The sequence below is a fragment of the Schistocerca cancellata genome, chromosome 5 (genome assembly GCF_023864275.1).
Source record: "Schistocerca cancellata isolate TAMUIC-IGC-003103 chromosome 5, iqSchCanc2.1, whole genome shotgun sequence".
Lineage (NCBI taxonomy): Eukaryota > Metazoa > Arthropoda > Insecta > Orthoptera > Acrididae > Schistocerca > Schistocerca cancellata.
Window position 1 is genome coordinate 592,239,280 of NC_064630.1, and position 21,803 is coordinate 592,261,082.

Here is a 21,803-nt window from a genome sequence, read left to right on the forward strand (position 1 = left end):
CCCTTGCAGCCTATTTGCTCAGACACTGACAGGAAGTGTTTATTAAAGATTTCAGCTATGATCTCAGGATTTTGCACAAGATTCCCTTCATGTTTGATTATGAAGTTTTCTACAGCTCTTTTTTTTATTGTTCCCTGTCTCCTTGTTAACTATTTGCCAGACAGTCTTCATTTTATTATTGGAGTTATCAATTTCTTTTACATAATACAGTGCTTTTGATGTCTGAATAACTTTCTTTAGGATTTTACAATACATGTTATAATGGCTGATTAATTCTCTGTCCCTTGACCCTCTGGTTGCAACATAAAGTTCTCTCTTATATTTACATGACACTCGAATACCCTTTGTGATCCATGGCTTCTTTAAGGACGAGGAAATATTGTTCCTAACAAACTTTTTAGGAAAAGCTTCTTCAAAGTGGGATAGGAATTCATTTATGAATATGTTGAACTTTGTATCAACATCATCTACTCTGCGAACTGAATTCCAATCTTCATGCTGCAGCTTATGGTTAAAAAATTCCAGGGTCTCTTTGTTCATAAGTCTGATTGCCTTCCAGGATGGGACTGCTTTCTTGACAGGTCTGTAGTCATGTAGAGTGAGGAGCTGTCCATCATGGTCTGATATGCCATTTACTATTGCAGTGACAGTGAAGTTCTGGTATAAATTTACATCTAAAAATATATTGTCTATCAGAGATTGACAGTCAGGTGTGATCCTAGTAGGAAAGTCAACCACTGATGTAAGATTGTAGGAACTCAGCAAATTCTGGAGCTCTACTTTGTTGTTGCATTCCATTGCGAAGTTGACATTGAAGTCCCCAAGTAAGATAATGTCATTATTTTTAGAAAATAAGGTTGATAGTAACAATTCTAACTGAACCATAAAGACTGTGAAATTGGTTCCTGGTGCCCTGTACACTGTAACTACCATTAATTTGGAACTGTTTAATGACACTTCTATTGCACACACTTCAAACTGTTGGTCACTGCAATATTTCCTTACATCTACAGATCTAAAAGTTAAATTATTCTTAATGAAAATTACTACTCCACCTTTTCTCATGCTATCTCTACAGTAGTAGGTGGCAAGGCTATAACTGTCTATATGTAACATTTCAATTCCTTCTGTAATATGGTGTTCTGAGAAACATAAGATCTGAGCATTGTTCATAAAGTTTTTGTTATTTATGTTAACTTCTAATTGATCTAGTTTGCTTCTTATTCCCCTTATGTTTTGATGAAAAATGGAGAAGTTGTTTGGATTATTACCTATTTTGGTGGTTTCTTCTTTCTCGTGCCTGTGGTTAAAAAATCCTTCAGATGAGGAGGACACACACAGGTTTGTAATTCTCTCAATTTGCTTAATTTTTTAAATTAACACATTATTTTCATAACCAAAGGTATTTTATAGTTCAGAAAAATGAGGGAAACAAAATTATAACATCAGTTCTCAGAATTAAACATGCCTAGAGGTCCAATTAACAAAAATATTGTGTGCATGTTGGAAACTTAATTATGAATAACTTTTTAACAAATGACTTTTCATATAAAGAAGAATGTTTAATGAAAGAGTGAAATCAGGGCTTTCAAATAAGCTATGTCATTTTGAAAACAAATAATTATTAGCTCATAATATTTTTCTGAGCACTGATTTCTGAACATGTTAAGTTAAAGATTTCTTTTAAAAGAATATTTTTACTGAAAAACTAATTATTCTAGTGGCATTAGCAGAACTCAAATAAACTCATGAATAATGAACTTTACTGAAATATCAGCTAGACTCTTCTTAGGTCTTCATCCATCAGGTTGGTTAGCCACAGCTCACCATGCTTTTCTGTCTTCTGTGTGCCTCATGTGTGTGGTATAGGTGATGTAGCTGGTATCTCCATGATATCATTGAATTATTCCTCTTTCTTGTGTTCTGCCCTTCAGTAATACTTTTAATGACACCATCATACCTCAGCAGATTGCCGACCCTTGTGTTCCCTCTGTATTGGATGAGCTTCAAGAGACATGTGATCTCTTTGTCCACTCTGTGGAGCACCTCTTCATTTGATATCTTGTCTACCCTAGTATTCTGTGGCAGCAGCACATCTTGGAAGCTATTATTTTGAATTTCTCTGCTTCTCCAAGCATCCATGTTCCTCTTTAATGCACCAACACACTCCAAATGAACATCTTTATGAGGTTTATCCTGAGATGTTTGTCTATGCAGCTGGACATATAAAGGTTTCTTCTCTTGTTAAAAGCAGATATTTCCTGGTGGATTTGGCTAATAATATCCTTCTTCAACCATCCATCTGACATATATTGCCCAGTCACATTAATGTGACTGACTGTCTAAAGCCTGGTTAACCATCTTTGGCAGCATGAGGCATGCTGCAAGAGAGTCAGTAAGGTTCTGGAAGGTATTGACAGGAATGTGGAGTGCCATGAAAAGTTGTATTACATTTCTCAGATGAGCATCCATGGTGGGAACAGCCTGATTGAAGTGTTCTCACAGATTCTTGTTTGGGTCTAAATCTGGGGAGTGTGGTGGCTAGGGGAGTACAGTAAACGACTCCTAGTACTCTTCAAACCATGCACATACACTGCAGGCTGTGTGATGTATTACACTGTCCTGCTAGTAGTTGCAACTGTGCCAAGGAGAAAAAACTGCATGGAGGGGTGGAAATGGTCCCCAAGATAGATGTATTGATCCACTGTGCTTTCCAGAATGATGAGATCACCCATCAGTCCCATGAAAGCAAATTTCCAGACAATAAAACTCCTTCCTCTGTGTCATTCAAGCCAACACCCATGCGTCCAGTGGAGCATAACATGCTTCATCGGAAAAGGCTGCCTGTCACCACTCTTTGAATATCTGGTTACGATATGCAAATTTCAGCCTTCATTCCCAATGAACAGTAGCCACTAAAAGGGCATAAACCAGGCATATGCTGTGAAGGGCCACATGCAGCAATGCTCACTGAATGGTTATTGAGGAGACACTGTTGGTAGCTGCTTGGTTCATCTAGGCAGTCAGTTGCTCAGCAGTTGCACATCTATTTGCCCATTGTAATGGTCGCCTAGTCGTAGATATTGCTAATTGCTATAATCGCACTATTTCACTCCCATTTACGGAGCTTGTTAGCACTTGATGTTAGGTTGGCGCCATTAAAATGCATTGTGTTGTGGTAATCGCTGCTACTTGCTGAATCGCTGCTGTGTCTCGATGCTGATGCTGGCTCTAAATCTGGTTGTCTAGGGTTAAAAACATGAGGTCCTGTGTTTTTTATGTGCTTTTGATGATAAAGAATGAGCAAAACCAACAAATATGTAAACTTCAAATATTTATTACTCCGTTGGCCATCTTAATTCCACTGTCCACCACAGACCATGACACAACACAAAGTAGTACTTCCTTTACAGGTTCTTTGCATTGTTTATCCACCTCAAACAATAACACACAAACACACTTTACCAAAGTGACATTCCGACTGCCTCCCGACCCTTCTTGCTACTTGTATTTATAACATTGTCAAAGAACTACTAAAAAGAGATATAGTTTATAAGTCACATGTGCATCTGTTATCATAATTTGTGCAGAAAAGTTATTAATTTGCATCGAGTGACATAATTTAACATGTTATTAAAATGACAGACAGATTTGTTGACTTGACAGAATAATTCTTTGTTACAAAAAGGCCGTTTTTTAGAAGTTTGTCAATTGATTTCTCTAATTTGCATAAATAAGTAAATAACATGAATTATTAAGAATTACATTGGTTTTCATCTAAAATAGGATTGATTACGTGAATACTGAGTGAAACCGCTCCTAGTGAACAAATAGGTTTCACTGGGTGATTTTTATTTAACGAGATCAAAAATACCTAAGTTTTCCACTATTTTTCGTACTTCATATTAATTATTTAAGATGAACTTAGTGTTTTTACATGATGACATTTGCTGTATCAGTGATCAAGTGATATAAACTTTTGTGTGGGTCAGTTATTCAGTATAATTTAATGGGTTGACTGTTTATGGAGACATGTTATGCAATCTTTGTTAACATACACAATAACTTTTCTATAATCATAAATACTCGTTAAACTGGTTGAATTTGGAGGGTATCGCATACTTCGGTACAGTAAGCCTTTAATATGTTCCGTTACACCATGCACATTCCTGCAGCCATAGTTCATCCTTGTCATTTATGGCCCATGGTGCACCACAGTTGCCTCAGTTTTTGTTTACTACACACTAAGATTTTTGTTATAAATTTATTGATTTTCTTGTTATAGGAAGATCTGAAGGTCGTTGGCCACCATCTCTTCTAATTCTTCTGTATCTTCACTTAACACTGCGATATCATCAGCAAATCTCAGCAAGTCTATTTTCTTACCATGGATTTTAGTTCCTCCTATGTCTCCTAGCTCTCTCTGATTTCATCTATTGCCCTCTGAATGAATGAACAAGACAGGAGAGAGAGTGAAGCTCTGTCTTACGACCTGCTCAATAGTAGCTTCTTCTTTATGTTCTCCACATCTTACTAGAGGCACCTCTTCTCTAAACAGTCTCTTCATTAGTCGTGTGTCTTTATACTTTATGCCACTGTTCTCAGCATATCAGAAAGCTGTCATCAGTCTGCCCTTTCAAATGCTTTTAGAAATCAACTAAGTTAATGTGTATGTCCTGGGCCTTCTTTTGTCTTTTCTCAAGTATCAGTCATTAACTGAGTACTGGCTCTCATGTGCCAACAGATTGCTTAGATCCAAATTCATTGCCCATGATTATCACTTCCATCCCACCTTCAGTCCTCTTTAGAATGATAAAGGCCAAGATCTTGGAGGCATGTGTTACCAAACTGAGAGTCCTATATCATTCACATCTGTTGGCAGATGCTTTCTCTAGTATTGGTACTGTTACAAATCTTTTAAAGTCTGTAGGGAGCTCCTCATTTTCATATACAACCTATATTAGAGGAAAGAGTTCTTCCTGTAGCTGTTCAAGAATAATACCAGTATAGAATAGAAAAGAAAAAAATAGTTATCGGAGGAGTAGAATTACAACAAATGGTTTTATTACACTCTGCTGTGTTTCAAGTCCCAGTGTGAATGTGGAGCTCAGGTTTGGTAGAATTAAAAATTGAGAAGTTGCTGGAGAGAGTATTTCATACGTGTGTGACTAATTCTCTATGGATACACCAAATTGCTGGTTTGTTTTAGAGGGAAATGAGTGAAAGGATTCTTATAAAACGAATTTAGTGTTCATTTCTGACTTTTCAAAGGGAAAAAAGGTACTCAAATGTAATCACAGTAATTACATCCTAAATTTTGCAATTGTCAGTTGGGACAATGGTATGAACTGGAATATTTTAGTGCGGTATTTTTCTCATAATTTTTTGCAACTGTAGGCCTTTTTGAGCTTTTATTGGGGCTGCAAAATAGTGTTAGTACTGAAGACCTTAGTTTGATCTGCTGGTTGATCTAAATGTCTGATCAAATGTAGATACCTGGAAAATTTCCCTCAAATAAGAGAAGTCACATCTTGGCTGAAAAGTTGCAGAAAGAGGGAATGTGAGTGCATAACAATTATTTTATTTTAACTTTATCTGTAGTGTTCTTTTTGTTTCAATATTGGTTACTGGGTGGCTTGCCTCATTATTGTTGCCTGTTTAAAATTTTTTGGCCTTTCGTTTTTTAATATGCTTATTTAACAGAGAGAAAGGAAATAAAGAAGCAAACACCTCGTGTTTGCAAAAATGTATGGTTAGTATGGTTTATTTTACAACAGCAAATCTGAAACACTATTTAACGTGAACAGTAAAAACTCTTCTTCAAGTAACATTACATTAATCCTCATATAATGTCATAATTATCAATCATATTTTCAATTTTATCTGAAATTAAATAAAAAGTTTTCCTTTCAGGGGAACTGAGGAATTCTACGGCATGATGGGAGCAATAGACATTATCACATCTACACTGGGAAAGGCAGTCGGTGGAGCTGCAGGAGGATACACAACAGGTCCTAAGGAGTTGATTGATATCCTAAGACAGCGTAGCCGGCCGTACCTTTTTTCCAACTCAATGCCACCAGCTGTTGTTGGTGCTGCAATTAAGGTAATTAATTTTTCTGTATACACATTAGATGACTACAGGACTGATTCTTGTTAATGTGATAGACATACCAGGTAATAACATACACGACTATGACAATATCAAATAGGTGGGGGAGGGGGAGGTCATTATGGATTGCACACAACTGTATCATTCAATAAGCTATGTGTGTCTCCAAATCTTTGCTACATTGTGAGCTTTTCAGGAAACTTATCCCGCTTTAGTCGGCTAAGGGATTAGTGAACCTGGGGCTCTTAAGCTGAGTCCCTTGTGATTGTCAGCTCTGTGCATAATTCATTGACCACAGTTGGGCATTGTGTTGTAACAACAGAAAATAGAAACCCTCAATCTCAAAGTATGCTATGAGCCTATGGAGTGGATCGTAATATGTTGGGGTAATGTGTGAGTCACCATCTGTCCTTCCATTGTACAAGGTGGTGCACAAAAAGCCAGCCCTGAGTACTACACTGATCATTATCACCTGCCAATTGTCATCTATTGTTTAGAAACTGTTGCTTGCATTAATTTACTTGTTATTTTTTTATCTGTTTGCTGTCCTATCTGCTTTTGGCGGGCACCAATTTATGTGTAGTTGGTGAGCAGTTTCTACTGAGGAAGGGTTGTTCAGTTCTGTAGGATTTTATCTAAGTCAACTTTTCATTCCATAGTTGCTTGTAGGAATGCAATATTTTCCAATACAGCAAATAAAAACACTCCTAACATCATTGCTATTCTGTATGAGAGAAACACCATTCTCTCAACAAGCTCACAGAGAGCATCTGTCCAAAGGTGTATTATTAACAGTAACAGAAAACCAAGAGTATACAAAAATATATATGAAATTGTAAAAACAGTAGAGGACTCCTGGCAGATTAAAACTGTGTGCCTGACCGAGACTCGAACTCGGGTCCCGAGTTCGAGTCTTGGTCGGGCACACAGTTTTAATCTGCCAGGAAGTTTCATATCAGCGCATACTCCGCTGCAGAGTGAAAATCTCATTCCAGTAGAGGACTCATTTGAAAAAGTGTTTTTAGTCCATATGCAAAAAGATATCCAATTTACATAATGTATCTTGCTATTGGCAAAGCATTTCATAAATGTGATACTGTTATTAGAGAGAGCTATTTCCCATCAGGCTACACAAATCCCAAAGGGAAAAGCTCTGACCAAGAAATATAATTTCATCAGACTCTCAAGTTCAGTAAGTATATTGCCTTGTGCAGAGACTTAGTGCCCATCGGCATTTAAGAAGTAAAAGAATAATAACAAAGTGGTAGAATGTTGTAAAGGAAATGAAAGGGTAACTGGTGAACTTAAGAAAAGAACTTTTACGTGGATACTTAATTCATCAAATTCGTTTGAATACATAACTGATTTCATTTGCCTCAAGGCGACTGTGCCAATATAATGCTTTTAGAGGATTTGCTAAGATACTTGTAAATCAGAAAATGGTTTATGAAATGTACTGTGTTTCATGTTCCTATTCTGCCATAATTCTGCAAATATAAATAATGGCTGGAGTATTTCTACTTATAACTGAAACATTTGTAATAACAACAAATATTGAAATTCTGTGGGTAGTAATTAGTTACTGAGTATTTTCTAATCTTGCCTCAATCAATCCTCCTCAATTTTCCAGCTTCTATCCTTATTGAAGATGAAGTTGATGAGACTCATATGTCTCCAGGAAAATGTAATTCTATCAGATCAATAGATCATCTATATTGAAGAGCTGAAGAAACTCGTACACCTGTCTAATATTGTGTAGGGTCCCCGTGAGCATGCAGAAGTGTTGCAATATGATGGCAATGGCGTGGACTCAATTAATGTCTGAAGTAGTGTTGGAGGGAATTGACACCATGAATCCTGCAGGGCTGTCCATAAATCCATAAGAGTATGAGGAGGTGAAGATTTATTCTGAACGGTGCATTGCACGGCTTCCCGAATATGCTCAATATTGTTCACGTCCGGGGAGCTTGGTGGTCAGCAGAAGTGGTTAAATTCAGAAGAGTGCTTGTGGAGTCACTCTGTAACAATTCTGATATGTGAGATGTCGCATTGTCCTTTTGTAATTGCCCAAGTCCATCGGAATGCACAATGGACATGAAAGGATGCAGGTGATCAGACAGGATGCATATGTACATGTCACCTATCAGTCATATCTAAACATATCAGGGGTCCCATATCACTCCAACTGCATATGCTCCACACCATGGAGCCTTCATAAGCTTTAACATTCCCCTGCTGGCATGCAGGTTCCATGGATTCATGGGTTTGCTCCATACCCATACATGTCCATCTGCTTGATACAATTTGAAACGAGACTCAACCGACCAGGCAATATGTTTTCAGTCATCAACAGTCCAATGTCAGTGTTGACGGGCCCAGGCAAGGCATGAAGCTATAACACCACGTTAAAACTCACTTAAATCTTGATAACCTGCCATTGTAGCTGCAGTAACTGATCTAACAGCTGCGCCAGCACCTGTATTCTGCCTGTTTACATATCTCTGTATTTGAATATGCAAGGCTATACCAGTTTCTGTGGTGTTTCAGTGTTTGCCTGATGTAGAGGCAATATTTCACCATTACATATAAAGCTGGGGTGCTATTCCAGTGTCAGAGAGCCTCAGAAATACTAGTGATTTAAAGAAGGGGAAAATGGGCTCAAGGTGTGAATTGGAGTTTGTGTTTGGGAGGGCGTTGAACTAGGGTAGTCTGTACAGGTGTGGTAGCCACAATGCTACAGTGGTGCAGTTGTCAGCATATCTACCTAGTAAGCAAGAGATCTGGGTCAAGTCCCAGCTGCTGCACAAATTTTAATTCACTGCTTCAGCTTTCACCCAATTCTTCTTTGTAACATATCTATTGTCAGTTTTAATTTCCCCTTTCGTTCCTGATTTTAGCTGCTGCATTCATATATTCCATAAATTTCAGATTATGAAGAAGAAAACATTATGTACAACACTCATAAGGAATGAATAATACATTCATAATTTGAGAGCAATTTAGTGAAATAGTGCTTTTTGAATTATGTGATTCAATGTTCTCAATGAGCTTTTGTAACAAAGGCCAACGAAAAACTTTTTTTGAAAATCTTTTTTTACTTTGATAGCTGATCTTTATAGATTTTTATAAGCTGAATCCAAATCTAGCCTTAGTTTCTTTGTATCACCCATAGTTTTGAAGCAATATGCTTTTTATCGTATAGTATAAAAATCCTATGCTATACGGTAAGTGGGGAAATTAATGAAATGCTTTGTTACAACAGAAGCATAGATTATATTTACAGTAAGCTACTTAAAACAATGATATGTGTTAATAGAGGTTTCACTTGTCAGCTGGAATTGGTTGGTATTTTCTTTTTGTTTTTTTCTTTGAAGCTTCTTTTTCTTTGATGAGTCACTTGCTGAACTTCTCGGTGAAGTGACCAACAGTAGTCTCCCATCATGTTGGTATTCCAGCAGCCTTGGTAGCGTTTATCCATCAATTTAATGTCGTAGTGAAAACGCTCTCCTTGCTCCTGACTAAAATCTCCCATATTGTCTGGGAAGTAATCAAGGTGGCTGCTTAAAAAGTAAACTTTCAGGCTCATTAAACAACCTAAAGTTTTTAACTTCTTTAACATTGTAGCTATAATAGAAACATATTCTGGGTCTTTTTCATGTCCTAAGAACTTTGTAATGAGTTGCTTGAATGATACCCATGCTTCTTTCTCACTTAAGGTCATTGTGAAGTCAGAGTTTATATCAATTTTCTAATGTCAGGTCTGACAAAGATGACTTCTTTTAGTTTATCTTCTGAAAGGTGTGGAAACTTGTCCATACTTAAAACATGGTCCATCTTTAGGCAAAGCCTTTACAAACTGTTTCATTAGGTCTAACTTTATTTGTAGAGGTGGTAGGAGTACGTTTTAGGATCTACAAGGTTTTTGCGTAGGATGTTCTTCTCACCAGGTTTTAAAGACTACCTCACAGGCCAGTTCTTTCTGCACCAGTGTTGATCCCTAGCCCTACTGTCCCATTCACACAAAAGAAACATGGAAATTTCCTGAAGCCACCTTGCTGGCCAAGGAGTGTGCATGTTACTTTTGGATCACCACACATCATCCAACTATGAGCAGAATAGCCTATTTTATTTAGCACTATTTATAGGTTTTCATAGCTTTCTTTCATATGTACAGAATGTCCAACAGGTATAGAGGCATACATGTTACCATTGTGTAATAAAATAGCCTTTAAACTATCCAGTCTTCCTTTTTGTATTCAATACCAAACTCATTCATCACACCGGGAATGTCTGAGCAGTACACTAAATCACCTTCTTTTTGGAAAAACTTTGAAAATTGCTGCTCTCTCTTTCTATACATGTATATGCTGCTTCCAACTGCCAATAAGTTCTTTTCTTTTAATCTAGAGCCAAGCAATTCAGCTTTTTCTATCGTTAAGCCCAGATCCCTAACCAAATCATTAAGCTCGGTCTGAGTAAGCAATTTGGGCACTAAACTTTCTGTATTACAATGGAATGCATCATCATCTGGTTCATCTAAATCACATTGTACATCAGAAAATACTTCTGTTGGAATACAATTTAAATCATCTGGTGGTTCAGGAACTGGAAAATCTACATCATGTTCTACTGGTCGGATGGTGGATGAAAGGTTAGGATAGCTTATTACCTTCTTGTATTTCAAATTATGACCAGTAATATCAACACCGCAAAAGTAGCAATCATCAGAATGATTTCTTGGCTCCCTCCATATCTTAGGAAAAGCAAATCTAAAGGCTTTTTTTCTCCTTTTTGGACCATTTCCTCAGGTCATACACATAACATACCTTATGCGGTGCCCAAGATTTTTCTTGATCACCAAGTTTAGATCTAAAGTATGACACACAAACCTTTTTCACAAAGTCTTTGATGTTTCTTTGGTGTTTTTTTAATCACAAATTCACCACAAATATAACAAAAACTGTCAGCAGAGTTTTTACAACCACGATTAGACATTGTGCTGAGCACATGTACAGGAAATGGGAAAGTGAGGTTAGGGTAACAGTAAACAAAACACTATCTGTTAACAAAAAAATAGAATCGACATGTTTTTGCCAGCAAATGTTTTTCAGCAGTGCTACCAACGTCATCAACATTCATTACACCTCATTTTTAAATTATTTTAACTATATAAAAGCTGTGAAATTCTTTAAAAATCGCTTAATTTAATAAATTTAACTGTAAAATATGAAGAACTGGTGGGTGATACAGTTTATTAAGTATCATATTTGGATATTCCACCCTAAAAAACATAAGAATAAGGTATTTTCAGCAAAAAAGTTTTTCCATCATTGGCCTGTGTAATCCACGGATCTCCACAAAGTACTGCATGGTTGTGTGTTTCCTGCATGTCGATGCATGTATTTTCTTAAGAGCTAAAAACAAATAAACCATTTCAACAACACTTTGTTACTGAAAATAACACAAATCATCAGAATGCTCTTATGTAATACAAGTTGAACAGTTTTTTCTGGCTACACAAAAGTAACTACTCAGTGAAATTATTTCAGATTTCAGTTCAGAAAATAAAGGAATGGCAACCACTGACCTAGAGCAGATTGATGCATGGAACACAGAAACACATAACAGAAAACAGTGTTCACACTAACTTTCAAGAACTAGCTTTTTTTCTAGGAAAAGTGTACATTTGCATACACAACCATACAGACACCCAAATGCATACTTCTATTTCCACAAGTGAGTGGTTACCTTTTTCTTATTTTACATACTGCTCCATCTAGGAATTTCCATTATTGTTATTTCAGCTTCTCTTCTTCCTAAATTTTTTATTGTGTTTGTATTAATTTCCTTCTGACAACAATTAATAGCAATATTCTTATAATTTATTGTGTGTTGAATTATCTCACAGCTCATAGAACACTACAATGTAGCTAAAAGTTAAGTTCATTAGTTATCAATAATAATTGTAACACAGCAAACCATCACTACGTTACTCAAATGTCAAGGAGTCTGTGGCAATTTGTTATATATGAAACTGAGCAAAACCTTTATTTCATAATGATATTAAGCTTTGAATGACAACAGAAATAATCAAGGGCATTTTATGTTTCAGGCACTGGATTTGCTTATCAATGACAGCTCATTCACTGAACGTATTCAGAAGAATACAGAGAGATTCCGTTCTGCAATGACTAAAGCAGGATTCACAATTGCTGGGGAGAATCATCCTATCTGCCCTGTCATGTTAGGTGACGCTAAACTTGCAACTATATTTGCAGAACAGATGTTGAGTACGTATTTTTATTATTAATAACAGAATATATGCATTTTTCCACAAATTCACATTGGAAGTAAAACATTTTTAAAAATAAGCAGTACATCTAAAAGTGGAGCATATATAAATTGTATTTTTACCTGTTCAATTTGACTATCTGAGGACTTGAGAATAATCATCTTTCAAATCCGTCTCCAATTTTATTGCTGAAAGATTTGATTTCTTTTATGCTTGAGAGCTTAAAGGTAGAAGGTAAAGTCATAAGCAAGACAGAGATTTACTGAAAAACATTGTGCAATAGCTAACAAGTGTGGAAAGCTAAGTGCATTATAGGGAGTAGAAATGGGGGAGGGGGAAAATAGACATGTTAGAAGATAAAAGTCATAGAAAACCAAAAGGGAATGAAAAAAGAAATAGTTACTGAGAATAAATGATCGGACCAAAGAATTTAAAGAACGTAATTAACATGTATTAAGGCCAGGGGGTAGTGAGAAACAAGGACATGTTGAAACACCTGTTCCCACTTGTGGAGTTCTGAGAAACTGTCATCTGGGGGAAGAATACAGATGGCACATGTGGTGAGGCAAGCACTGAGGTCATCACTGATGTGTTGTAGACCATGCTCAATAACAGGATGTTTGTTAGCAGCATATACCCTCTGCCTATGTCTGTTCATCCTAGTTATTCCTTAATCTTTACTCCCCCCTCCGCCCGCCCCCTCCCCCCCCCCCCACACACACCCTGACCCTTCCTCTCTCTCTCTCTCTCTCTCTCTCTCTCTCTCTCGCTCTCTCTCTCTCTCTCTCTCTCTCTCTCTCTATTTTTCTTTCTATTTTAAGGAAATTTCTCTCTCTCTCTCTCTCTCTCTCTCTCTCTCTCTCTCTCTCTCCTCTCTTTCTCTATACAGAGAGAGAGATAAAAAGAGATTTCCTTAACATAAGCCAGGAAAGTACATTTTAAGTGGAAGGCTTTGCAAATTATAATAAAGGACATTTTTTTATATGATGAAAATAGGAATAACTCCTAAACATTGTTGAATGTATGCAAAAAGGAAAATGCACAAAGTAATAAAGCAGTGAAACTGCAGTCAGTTCTGTACTTTCACATGTTGCATAGCACTTAGCTAACTGGCAATTGCTAAATGTGTGGGATAACAGGTGATAAAGTATCTTTGTAAATCGCCAAAGTTTAAACGTGACCATAAGACTGTGACATAAATACTCACAGTGCTCTAGTCATTAAAATTTACAAGAATGGCAAATTTTGATCTTTATTTTTCATCAGATACACATAAAACTAATACTATAAAATGGAATAAAGTGTTAACTATTTATGTCGTCCATTCATCTAGATTCTTTCAGTTGTGTTTGATAAATAGCTTTTGCCAAATGGCACTTCAAAGTATCAGTTTCTTATTTTTTTGTGTATGGGTTTTGTCCACTATTTCTTCTGAGAAGCGATAGAGAGGAAGAAGACGTAGAAGATGACTGGAAATTAACCTTCATTTACCTTCTGTATAGAAATGGAATTACTACAGAGGTGAATAATCATTGTGGTATCTCTTTATTCTCAGCAACATACATAATTCTGTAACTGTTCACTTTAAAATGACTATGAAAAGAAGACAGACATAAACAGGGAAAAATTAAAGAAAAATTTTGAGCAGGTCGATCAACAATGAACACATGAATGAGGAAACAACATTATTTACACTGAGGGAAGACAATATGTATTTATATTGATTTTTAATTCTGCAGTGGATTGTACACTGATTTGAAATTTACTGGCAGATTAAAAGTGTGTTCTGGACAGAGACTGGAACCTGAGACCTCTGCCTTTCACAAACAAGGGCTCTTCTGACTGAGCTATCCAAGTACAACTCACAATCATCCATCAAAGCCCTACTTCCACCAGTACCTGATTTCCCACCTCCAGAACTTGATAGAAGACCTCCTCCAAACTCTTTTCGAAAGTAGGAGATGCATATTGAAGGAATTAGGACTGTGAGAGCGGCTTGTGAGCTATGCTTGGATAGCTCAGACAGTAGAACACTTGGCAGCAATAGGCAAAGGTCCCAGATTCGAGTACCAGTCTGGCACACAGTTTTAATCTGCCAGCAAGTTTCAGTATGTATCTGTATTTGAAAATTTTAAAAGGGCATATGACTCCATTGGATATGACTTACTACATTCAACATAATGGAAGAAAATGGGAGACAAGTAACTATGACAATATATAAGGGTAATCTTGACTAACATCAAGTCCAAGATTAAAGTTTTTTCTAATCCCTTTGAAATTAAACGATGAGTTTGTCACAGATACAGAATCTTGGCACTTTTGCTCAGCATGTACTGGAAAAAATAAGACATGAGTAGCAAAAGGAACAAGACTACAGAGAATGGTGTGGAAATAGATTGCTTACTTTTGCAGATGACATAGCTATAATGACAGCAGCTTTAAATACCTAATAAAATGGTTTATAGCAAATGGGCTAGATGAAGAAGCATTGAAAATAAGAGTCATGACATTGGAGGTAGTTTTGCAAACTACACAAAACATTTACAGTTCAAAGTTCTTTTCCTTGTAAACTATAATTTATTATTACAATTCTGTCACAAAAACCATCTTGTCTATTTGTAGTTGTGTCTCTTAGCCTCTTGATAGATGTTTATTAGAGAAATTTCAATGAAAAGAAATGAAAGATCTTGTACATTAGACTAGACCAAAATAATAAAAATGGTACCTACAAAAAAATATCAAAAATAAATATATTAAAAAATAACAAATTATGAACACTATGTGTTAATGCAGACTTTAATTTTACTGCCACGTACAAAGAATGGATGACAAGAAATGTGTGGAATACTTCTTCAATATCTTTGACTCAGAACTGAAAACAAGAATTGGTGATTTCCCTAACTTAAAAAATCCACAAACAGAGGACATACAGCCAAAAGACATCAGAACTAAAACATATTCAGAACAGCTATATAGTTTTTCTGCACCACCTAGACCAGTAATACCCACCTGATCATCTTCAATCTGAATTAAACTTTCCACAAATATTCCTTTTGATGAATTAAAACTAATTTGTGCACAATTTGAGCTCAAGATATGAAAACATTCAAGGTTTTAGGATGATTCCAGAATGAAATTTTCACTCTGCGGCAGAGAGTGTGCTGATATGAAACTTCCTGGTAGATTAAAACGGTGTGCCAGACTGAGACTCAAACTCAGGACCTTTGCCTTCCACAGGCAAGTGCTCTACCAACTAGCCCATGAAAGGCAAAGGTCCTGAGAGTTTGAGTCGTGGTGCGGCACACAATTTTAATCTGGCAGGAAGTTTTAGGATGATTTCAGTTAGGAGCTGCAATAGGTCTTGCAAGTTTCGTGACAGGTTAGAGCAAATTTAAGAGGGCTTACAATTGAAACTAGTAGTAACATAATCAAGATATTTCAATAAGAAGCAAAACTTTTAATGCTATTCACACAGTTAAAATTTCAAGGCTGAGTCGTTCACAATTTTGTTACTACATGATGTCAGTGTTGGGAGAAATCAATCACGAGAATTTTTCAATCACTTTTGAACAAGCAAAGAATTCTCAGTGCTCTTAATCAGTTTTCCAGAAAAGTTAGTTGTTATCACTTCTGTCAAACTGTAGCAGTTGTCTGTCAATATTTGAGAGGTTTTTGCTTCTTTTTTTTTTTGGTTTTCAATCCAAAGACGGGTTTGATGCACCTCTCCATGTTAGTCCATCCTGTGCAAGCCTCATCTCTGCATAAGTACTACAACGTACATCCATTTGAGCTTGCTTACTTTATTCAAGTCATGGTCTCTCTCTACAATTTTTACGCCTCACACTTCCTTCCATTATCAAATTGACATTTCCTTGATGATGACACAAGATGTGTCCTTTCAACTAATCATGTCATTTAGCCAAACTGTGCCATAAATTTCATTTTTCCTTAATTAGATTCAGTACCTCTGCATTTTTACTCGATTTACCCATCTAATTTTCAGCATTCTTCTATAGGACCACATTTCAGTAGCTTCTGTTCTCTTCTTGTTGGAAGTGCTTATTGTCCATGTTTCACTTCCATACAAGGCTACACTCCTGACAAATATCGTCAAAAATAACTTCCTAACACCTAAACAGATATTAAATGTTACAGAATTTTCTTTTTCAGACATGCTTATCTTGCTATTGCCAGTCTGAATTTCATATGCTCTCCACTTTGGCCATTGTCAGTTATTTTGCTGCCCAAATAGTACAATTCATCTACTACTTTTAGTGTTTCATTGCCTAGTCCAAGTCCCGCAGCACTGCCTGATTGAATTCAACTACATTCCATGATCTTAATATTACTTTTGTTGGTGTTCTGCTATTTTCCCTTCCTCTGCTATCTAATTCCAGCCCCCATCACTTCCTTAACTCTCTCAATAACTTCTTTTATCTCTTCATACATTATTTCAATCTATTCAGTATCTGTGGAGCTTGTCAACATTGGCTTTGTGTATTCACTGTGATAATTCATTCACTATTCTGTTCATAATAATTTAACTGCATTCATTATTCATTATTAGACCTACTCCTGCAATTCTCATATCTGATTTTATATTTGTAAATCAGTGTTCACCCGACTAGAAATCTTGTCCTTCCAGTCAATGCATTTCAGTAATTCTCATTGTATCTAACTTCAGCCATTCCATTTCCACTTTTTAAATTCTCTAACCTACCTACACAAATAATGGACATAATATTCCATGCTCTGACCTGGAGAATGCCAGTTTTGTTTCTCCTGATACGGCATCCTCCTGAGTAGTCCATACCCAGAGATCTGGATTGGTACTATTTTATCTGTTTGAAGTACCAGCACAGCAAGGTCATGCTAGCTGATATTATAAGTCCAAATCAGGGAACCATCCAGACTGTTATCCCTTCAACTACTGAAAAGGCTGGTGTCCCTCTCCAGTACCCACGGATTAGTCTGGCCTTTCCATACAGGTTGCACATGTCATTCAGCTATCTGAATCATTGAGCAATGAGAGTCACCCGCACCTTGGCAAGGTCCATGGTCCATGGTTCATGGGGGAAGAAGTAAAAATGCCATCAAAATTTTTTCATCAAATTTGAGCATAGTATATGTCCTATTGCTAACATTATCACCTCCCACTCTCCTTACTTTTATGTCAGTACAAAGAACACCTGTTTTGTACTATATATTTATTTGTTTGTTTGTTTGTTTGTTTTGGAGACCCTCTGAGTAAGATTTAAACAGTGCATTTGAAAGGCCTCAAAACCTTCTGGATCAGACAGCTAGGTCTTCAGAGAAATTCCACTAACCACTGTTAAATTACCTTTGACTCTGCACAGCAGCACTGTTACATTAACATTATGAATTTCTGTATCTCTTAATGTAAAGAAACACAATTCATTTTCAGGGATTAATTATTAGCATAAAAGAAAGCTTTCATTTTACTGTTTATAATGAGACTGTAGAGTCCTGGCAGCAGCAAATTTTAACACAGTACATGGAAGTAAACTGTAGATTAGTATGTATGGGGCATGTATTAAGTTTTAGAAGTTGAAAATTGGTCGCGTATGCCCTACATCACTAAAAGCAACAAGGCTCATTATTAATGGTCACGTTAAATTTTTAGGGAAAAAATTTTGGTGTTTGTTCAAAAAATTTTAAAATTTGATCCAGACTAATATACAAAGATCACTGTGTCTTAAGCTATTGCAGCTTCATCTTATATTAACATCATGCTTGAAAGATCTGGATCACTAGCTACAAATATAGGACACTCTTTTAGTGTCAGCAAGTGTTCTCAGAGCTAGGTAGCAATACATGGCTTCAATTATTTCTGCAAGTAGAAATTTTTAGTTATTTTAAGTTTGTAAGCTTTAGCTGCATTACTTATCTATAATTTCTAATCACTATGCTTGTTTGCAGGTAGAGGCATTTATGTAATTGGCTTCAGTTATCCTGTGGTGCCAAAAGACAAAGCCAGGATTCGGGTGCAGATATCTGCAGCACATACAAAAGATGAAATTGATAAAGCTGTGAATGCATTTGTTGACATTGGCAAGAAGCTGAATGTGATAAAATAAAATACTTCTCATAACATGATAAATATTAAATATGTATAACAGACATGCCTCACTTATAAATTTGCAACACTTGTGAACAATGATCTGTTTTCATTTAAAGGACAGCCAATCATTTTAAAACATTTACACTCTTAACAAACCTTGCTTGTTCCTGTGAGATTATGCAGTTTTATAGTGGAATAAACATAATACATACCTGCACACTTTGTTGCAGTTATTGTATTTGACCATGAGTGAAAACTGTGGAAGTTATTATAAACACGTCTTGGGGATGAAATGAGTTCATAAACATTTTGAAGACTTTGTGCATGGCACAAATGGTAAACACAACTAAAAGAGCACCAATAAGGTAAACATCAGTCTTAAACCATGTACTTACAGATACAGACAGGGAAAATTGTAATGTATTTATAAAAGGATAGTGAAATGGGAAATGCTTCACAACTGCTGAATATGTATGGGAATTGGATATACATCCTAATCTCCTTCTGTCCCGTCTCTCTGTCCATTTTCTCCTCCCCCTGTCACTCACCATCCCTTCCCGCCCCCCTTCTCTCCGTCCATAGCCTCCTTCCCCTATCTCTCTCCATTTCCTCCTCTCTTTCTCTGTGTCCATCTCCTCTTCCACTCTCTCTCTCTGACCTTGAGCCTTGTTTATTGTTATTGCAAACTAAACAATGATTGGGAAATGAAGCCACTTAAAATTAATGGGAAAGTGGTTGGTGTCATTGGTATACAGAATGTAAGAGAGACCGTACTAGCTGCTGTATATGTGTGGATAGTAGCTTCAGTGAAAGTATTTTGCATAGCTGTAATCTGCACGTAGGTATGTAACGTTACAAGCAACTGGTTTGCCTGCCACAAGACGGACTGTATCTGACAGGTTGGCTGTGGGCTGGTGTGAATGTTTGTTGGGGCAGCCAGCTGTCAGATAGGTGTGACAGGTAAGCTGAAGAGAAGGAATTCATGAGGCCCAGTGGTCATCGGGATTTTTCCAGGCAGGATGAGGGTTGTGTACCAGTGACATTGCTGTGGAGCAATCTAATATGGCAGGACCTGTGACTTGAAATGTTTTCACTAATATGATTTTAGTGTAAGTACATTAAAATTCATTATGAGTAGGGTAAAGAAAAACCAATGACAGTGTTGGAACTTTGACAGTGGGATGAGCTCATAGAACAGAAATCCGTACCTAAAGCCTTAACAGTTGAAAAGTTATTGACATTATTACCAACACTGTTATAGTAAATTGTAACAGCTGAATCCATCTCAAAAGTCACACTTGTGATATACCAGAGGAAAGAGAATAATGCCTGCAATGTAATGAACACATTGTTTTTCTAATTAAACAACTATAAAAATGTTATAAACAATGTGGATTATTTACATAAATAGTGCCACAACTATGATCTCCTCCACAGAGATAAAAATGATCTTATCAGCATTAGGTTCTTTCCTTAATATTTCCATAACATTCAACATGTGTTGACTTGTGCTTGTGATTTATGAAATAGGTCAAGTTCGTGTTTTGACTAGAGTGGTAAATGTGATGATTTATGTGTTTCTGATTTGTTTAAAATTGTTAAAAAAATGTGTAAATGAGCTTTTTAAAAGATTGTAAAATGACTTCCAAGATTTTTATACATTTTATCATAAGTAATTATATGAAATTGTTCTGAAAATTATGAATGGTGTTTGGGATGAAAGAATTTGCATTAAATGAGCATGCAGGGCAGAGCTTGTGGCCTTCCACCTGTAGTTTGTGTGTGGAGTGTTAGTGAGATATTTCATCTGGAGCTAGTAATGCTATGGGTTGTGTGTATGATGCAAATGTTATTTTTGTACACTGGACTTGTGTGTTGGGATTTAACACATGTTGCTAGGTATAATGCTAAATCTGCACATAGTAATACCAATATTTGCACTGGCAATAGACACTGTTCAGTTATTCAATGAGTTATTTTTTGTGACCATCATTTGCATACATTGTGCTTCTCTAAAAAATAATTAAAAGGATTTATAAAAAACTTAAAATCATTCTGTTTCAAGCAATGTCATTATCCTTCGAGATTTTGATCAACAGATTGAACCTCATTACATCTTTTGTTAAATTATATGTTAATGTCTTACTGCTAATGTAAGGCTTTGGTAATAACATTATGATGTTGTGTTGTTGGGATAATGAGTGACAGTGTTTGGCTACCTCCTATTGATGTTAGCCTGCCATGCTCCAAGTTAATGGCCATACATTTCCTGCACGATGGGGACCAGGAGAAAGCATCATAATTGGATTGGCTCATCCTGGACTAGACTGTATTTTCATTCTGTTGATATTTCAGATTGGTTATCCCAGTATCCCAGCTGTAGTAATGAGCAGTTAGCATAAGGGCTCGCGAGTTTCTGTATAGTGCGGCAGTGGTAAAAGCAGCAGCAGCAATAATAGAGCACTTAGTGCAGACAATACGCATAATAGATGTGTTAGTAACAGCAGCAGCAGACAACATCAACACAGTACTTTGCCAATACAGCAGCCCATGAGGACAATCACCAAGCAGCATAGGCAGTGGCTTGACAGGGTCGCACGTTGGCAACATTACATTGGCAACAATCAGCAGAAGTGGTGTCACACACAGGTGGCATCGCATCGGCACTGAGTTGCAGATGCGGCATCTTCACATTGCGTCACACATGAGCCACATCACATTGCCACCAAGCAGCAGAAGTGGCGTCACATGTGGGTGGCATCGCATCAGAAAACAAAACAGATCAACTCCTTATTAACATTAGTGAAAAGGACAGTATAAATAAAGCTCAGATTTTGTGCTTAACTGAGCACCATGTTACTGATAAATGTGCCTTGCCATCTATAGTAAGTTATAGCTAAACAGTTAAGATTACAAAATTAATTTTTGAATGGGCAAGGATATAAGAGTGGTAAAAACAGAACAAGGGAATTTTGTGGAAGAGAATTAAATAAATTAATACATCTGGATAGGCCATTAGGGGTACTTACAGAAATCTATACATTAAAGAGGAGACTTTGAATAGGGGCGGGGGGACTAAAATGTAATATATATGTTGGAAACTGAATAAAAATTTTCTGCTTATTAATTAAAAGGAAAATTTTGAAAGAATGATTAAAAAACAAATTGGAAGGTACACCTATCCTGAGTGAACTTTAACTGGCTCTAATATAAACAGACCTTCAATATTCAATACATATATTCAGCATTTAAGATTTGTAAATTTATGTACTTCATTTTCTTGTTGCCACTATTGTGCATGGAGACTAGTATGACGA

At 36.5% G+C, this 21,803-nt stretch overlaps 1 protein-coding gene across 1 annotated transcript in view; it reads left to right on the forward strand.

The window, feature by feature from the left end:
• The window catches only part of LOC126187656 (2-amino-3-ketobutyrate coenzyme A ligase, mitochondrial), a 62,043-nt gene extending 41,987 nt beyond the window's left edge, over positions 1 to 20,056 (forward strand). Inside the window, exons 7-9 of the mRNA XM_049928872.1 lie at positions 5,914 to 6,106; positions 12,225 to 12,402; positions 18,345 to 20,056. Of these exons, the coding sequence (XP_049784829.1) occupies positions 5,914 to 6,106; positions 12,225 to 12,402; positions 18,345 to 18,502 (529 nt within the window). The 3' untranslated portion in view covers positions 18,503 to 20,056. The remainder of the gene's footprint in view (positions 1 to 5,913; positions 6,107 to 12,224; positions 12,403 to 18,344) is intronic.
• The last annotated feature ends 1,747 nt before the right edge of the window (positions 20,057 to 21,803 follow it).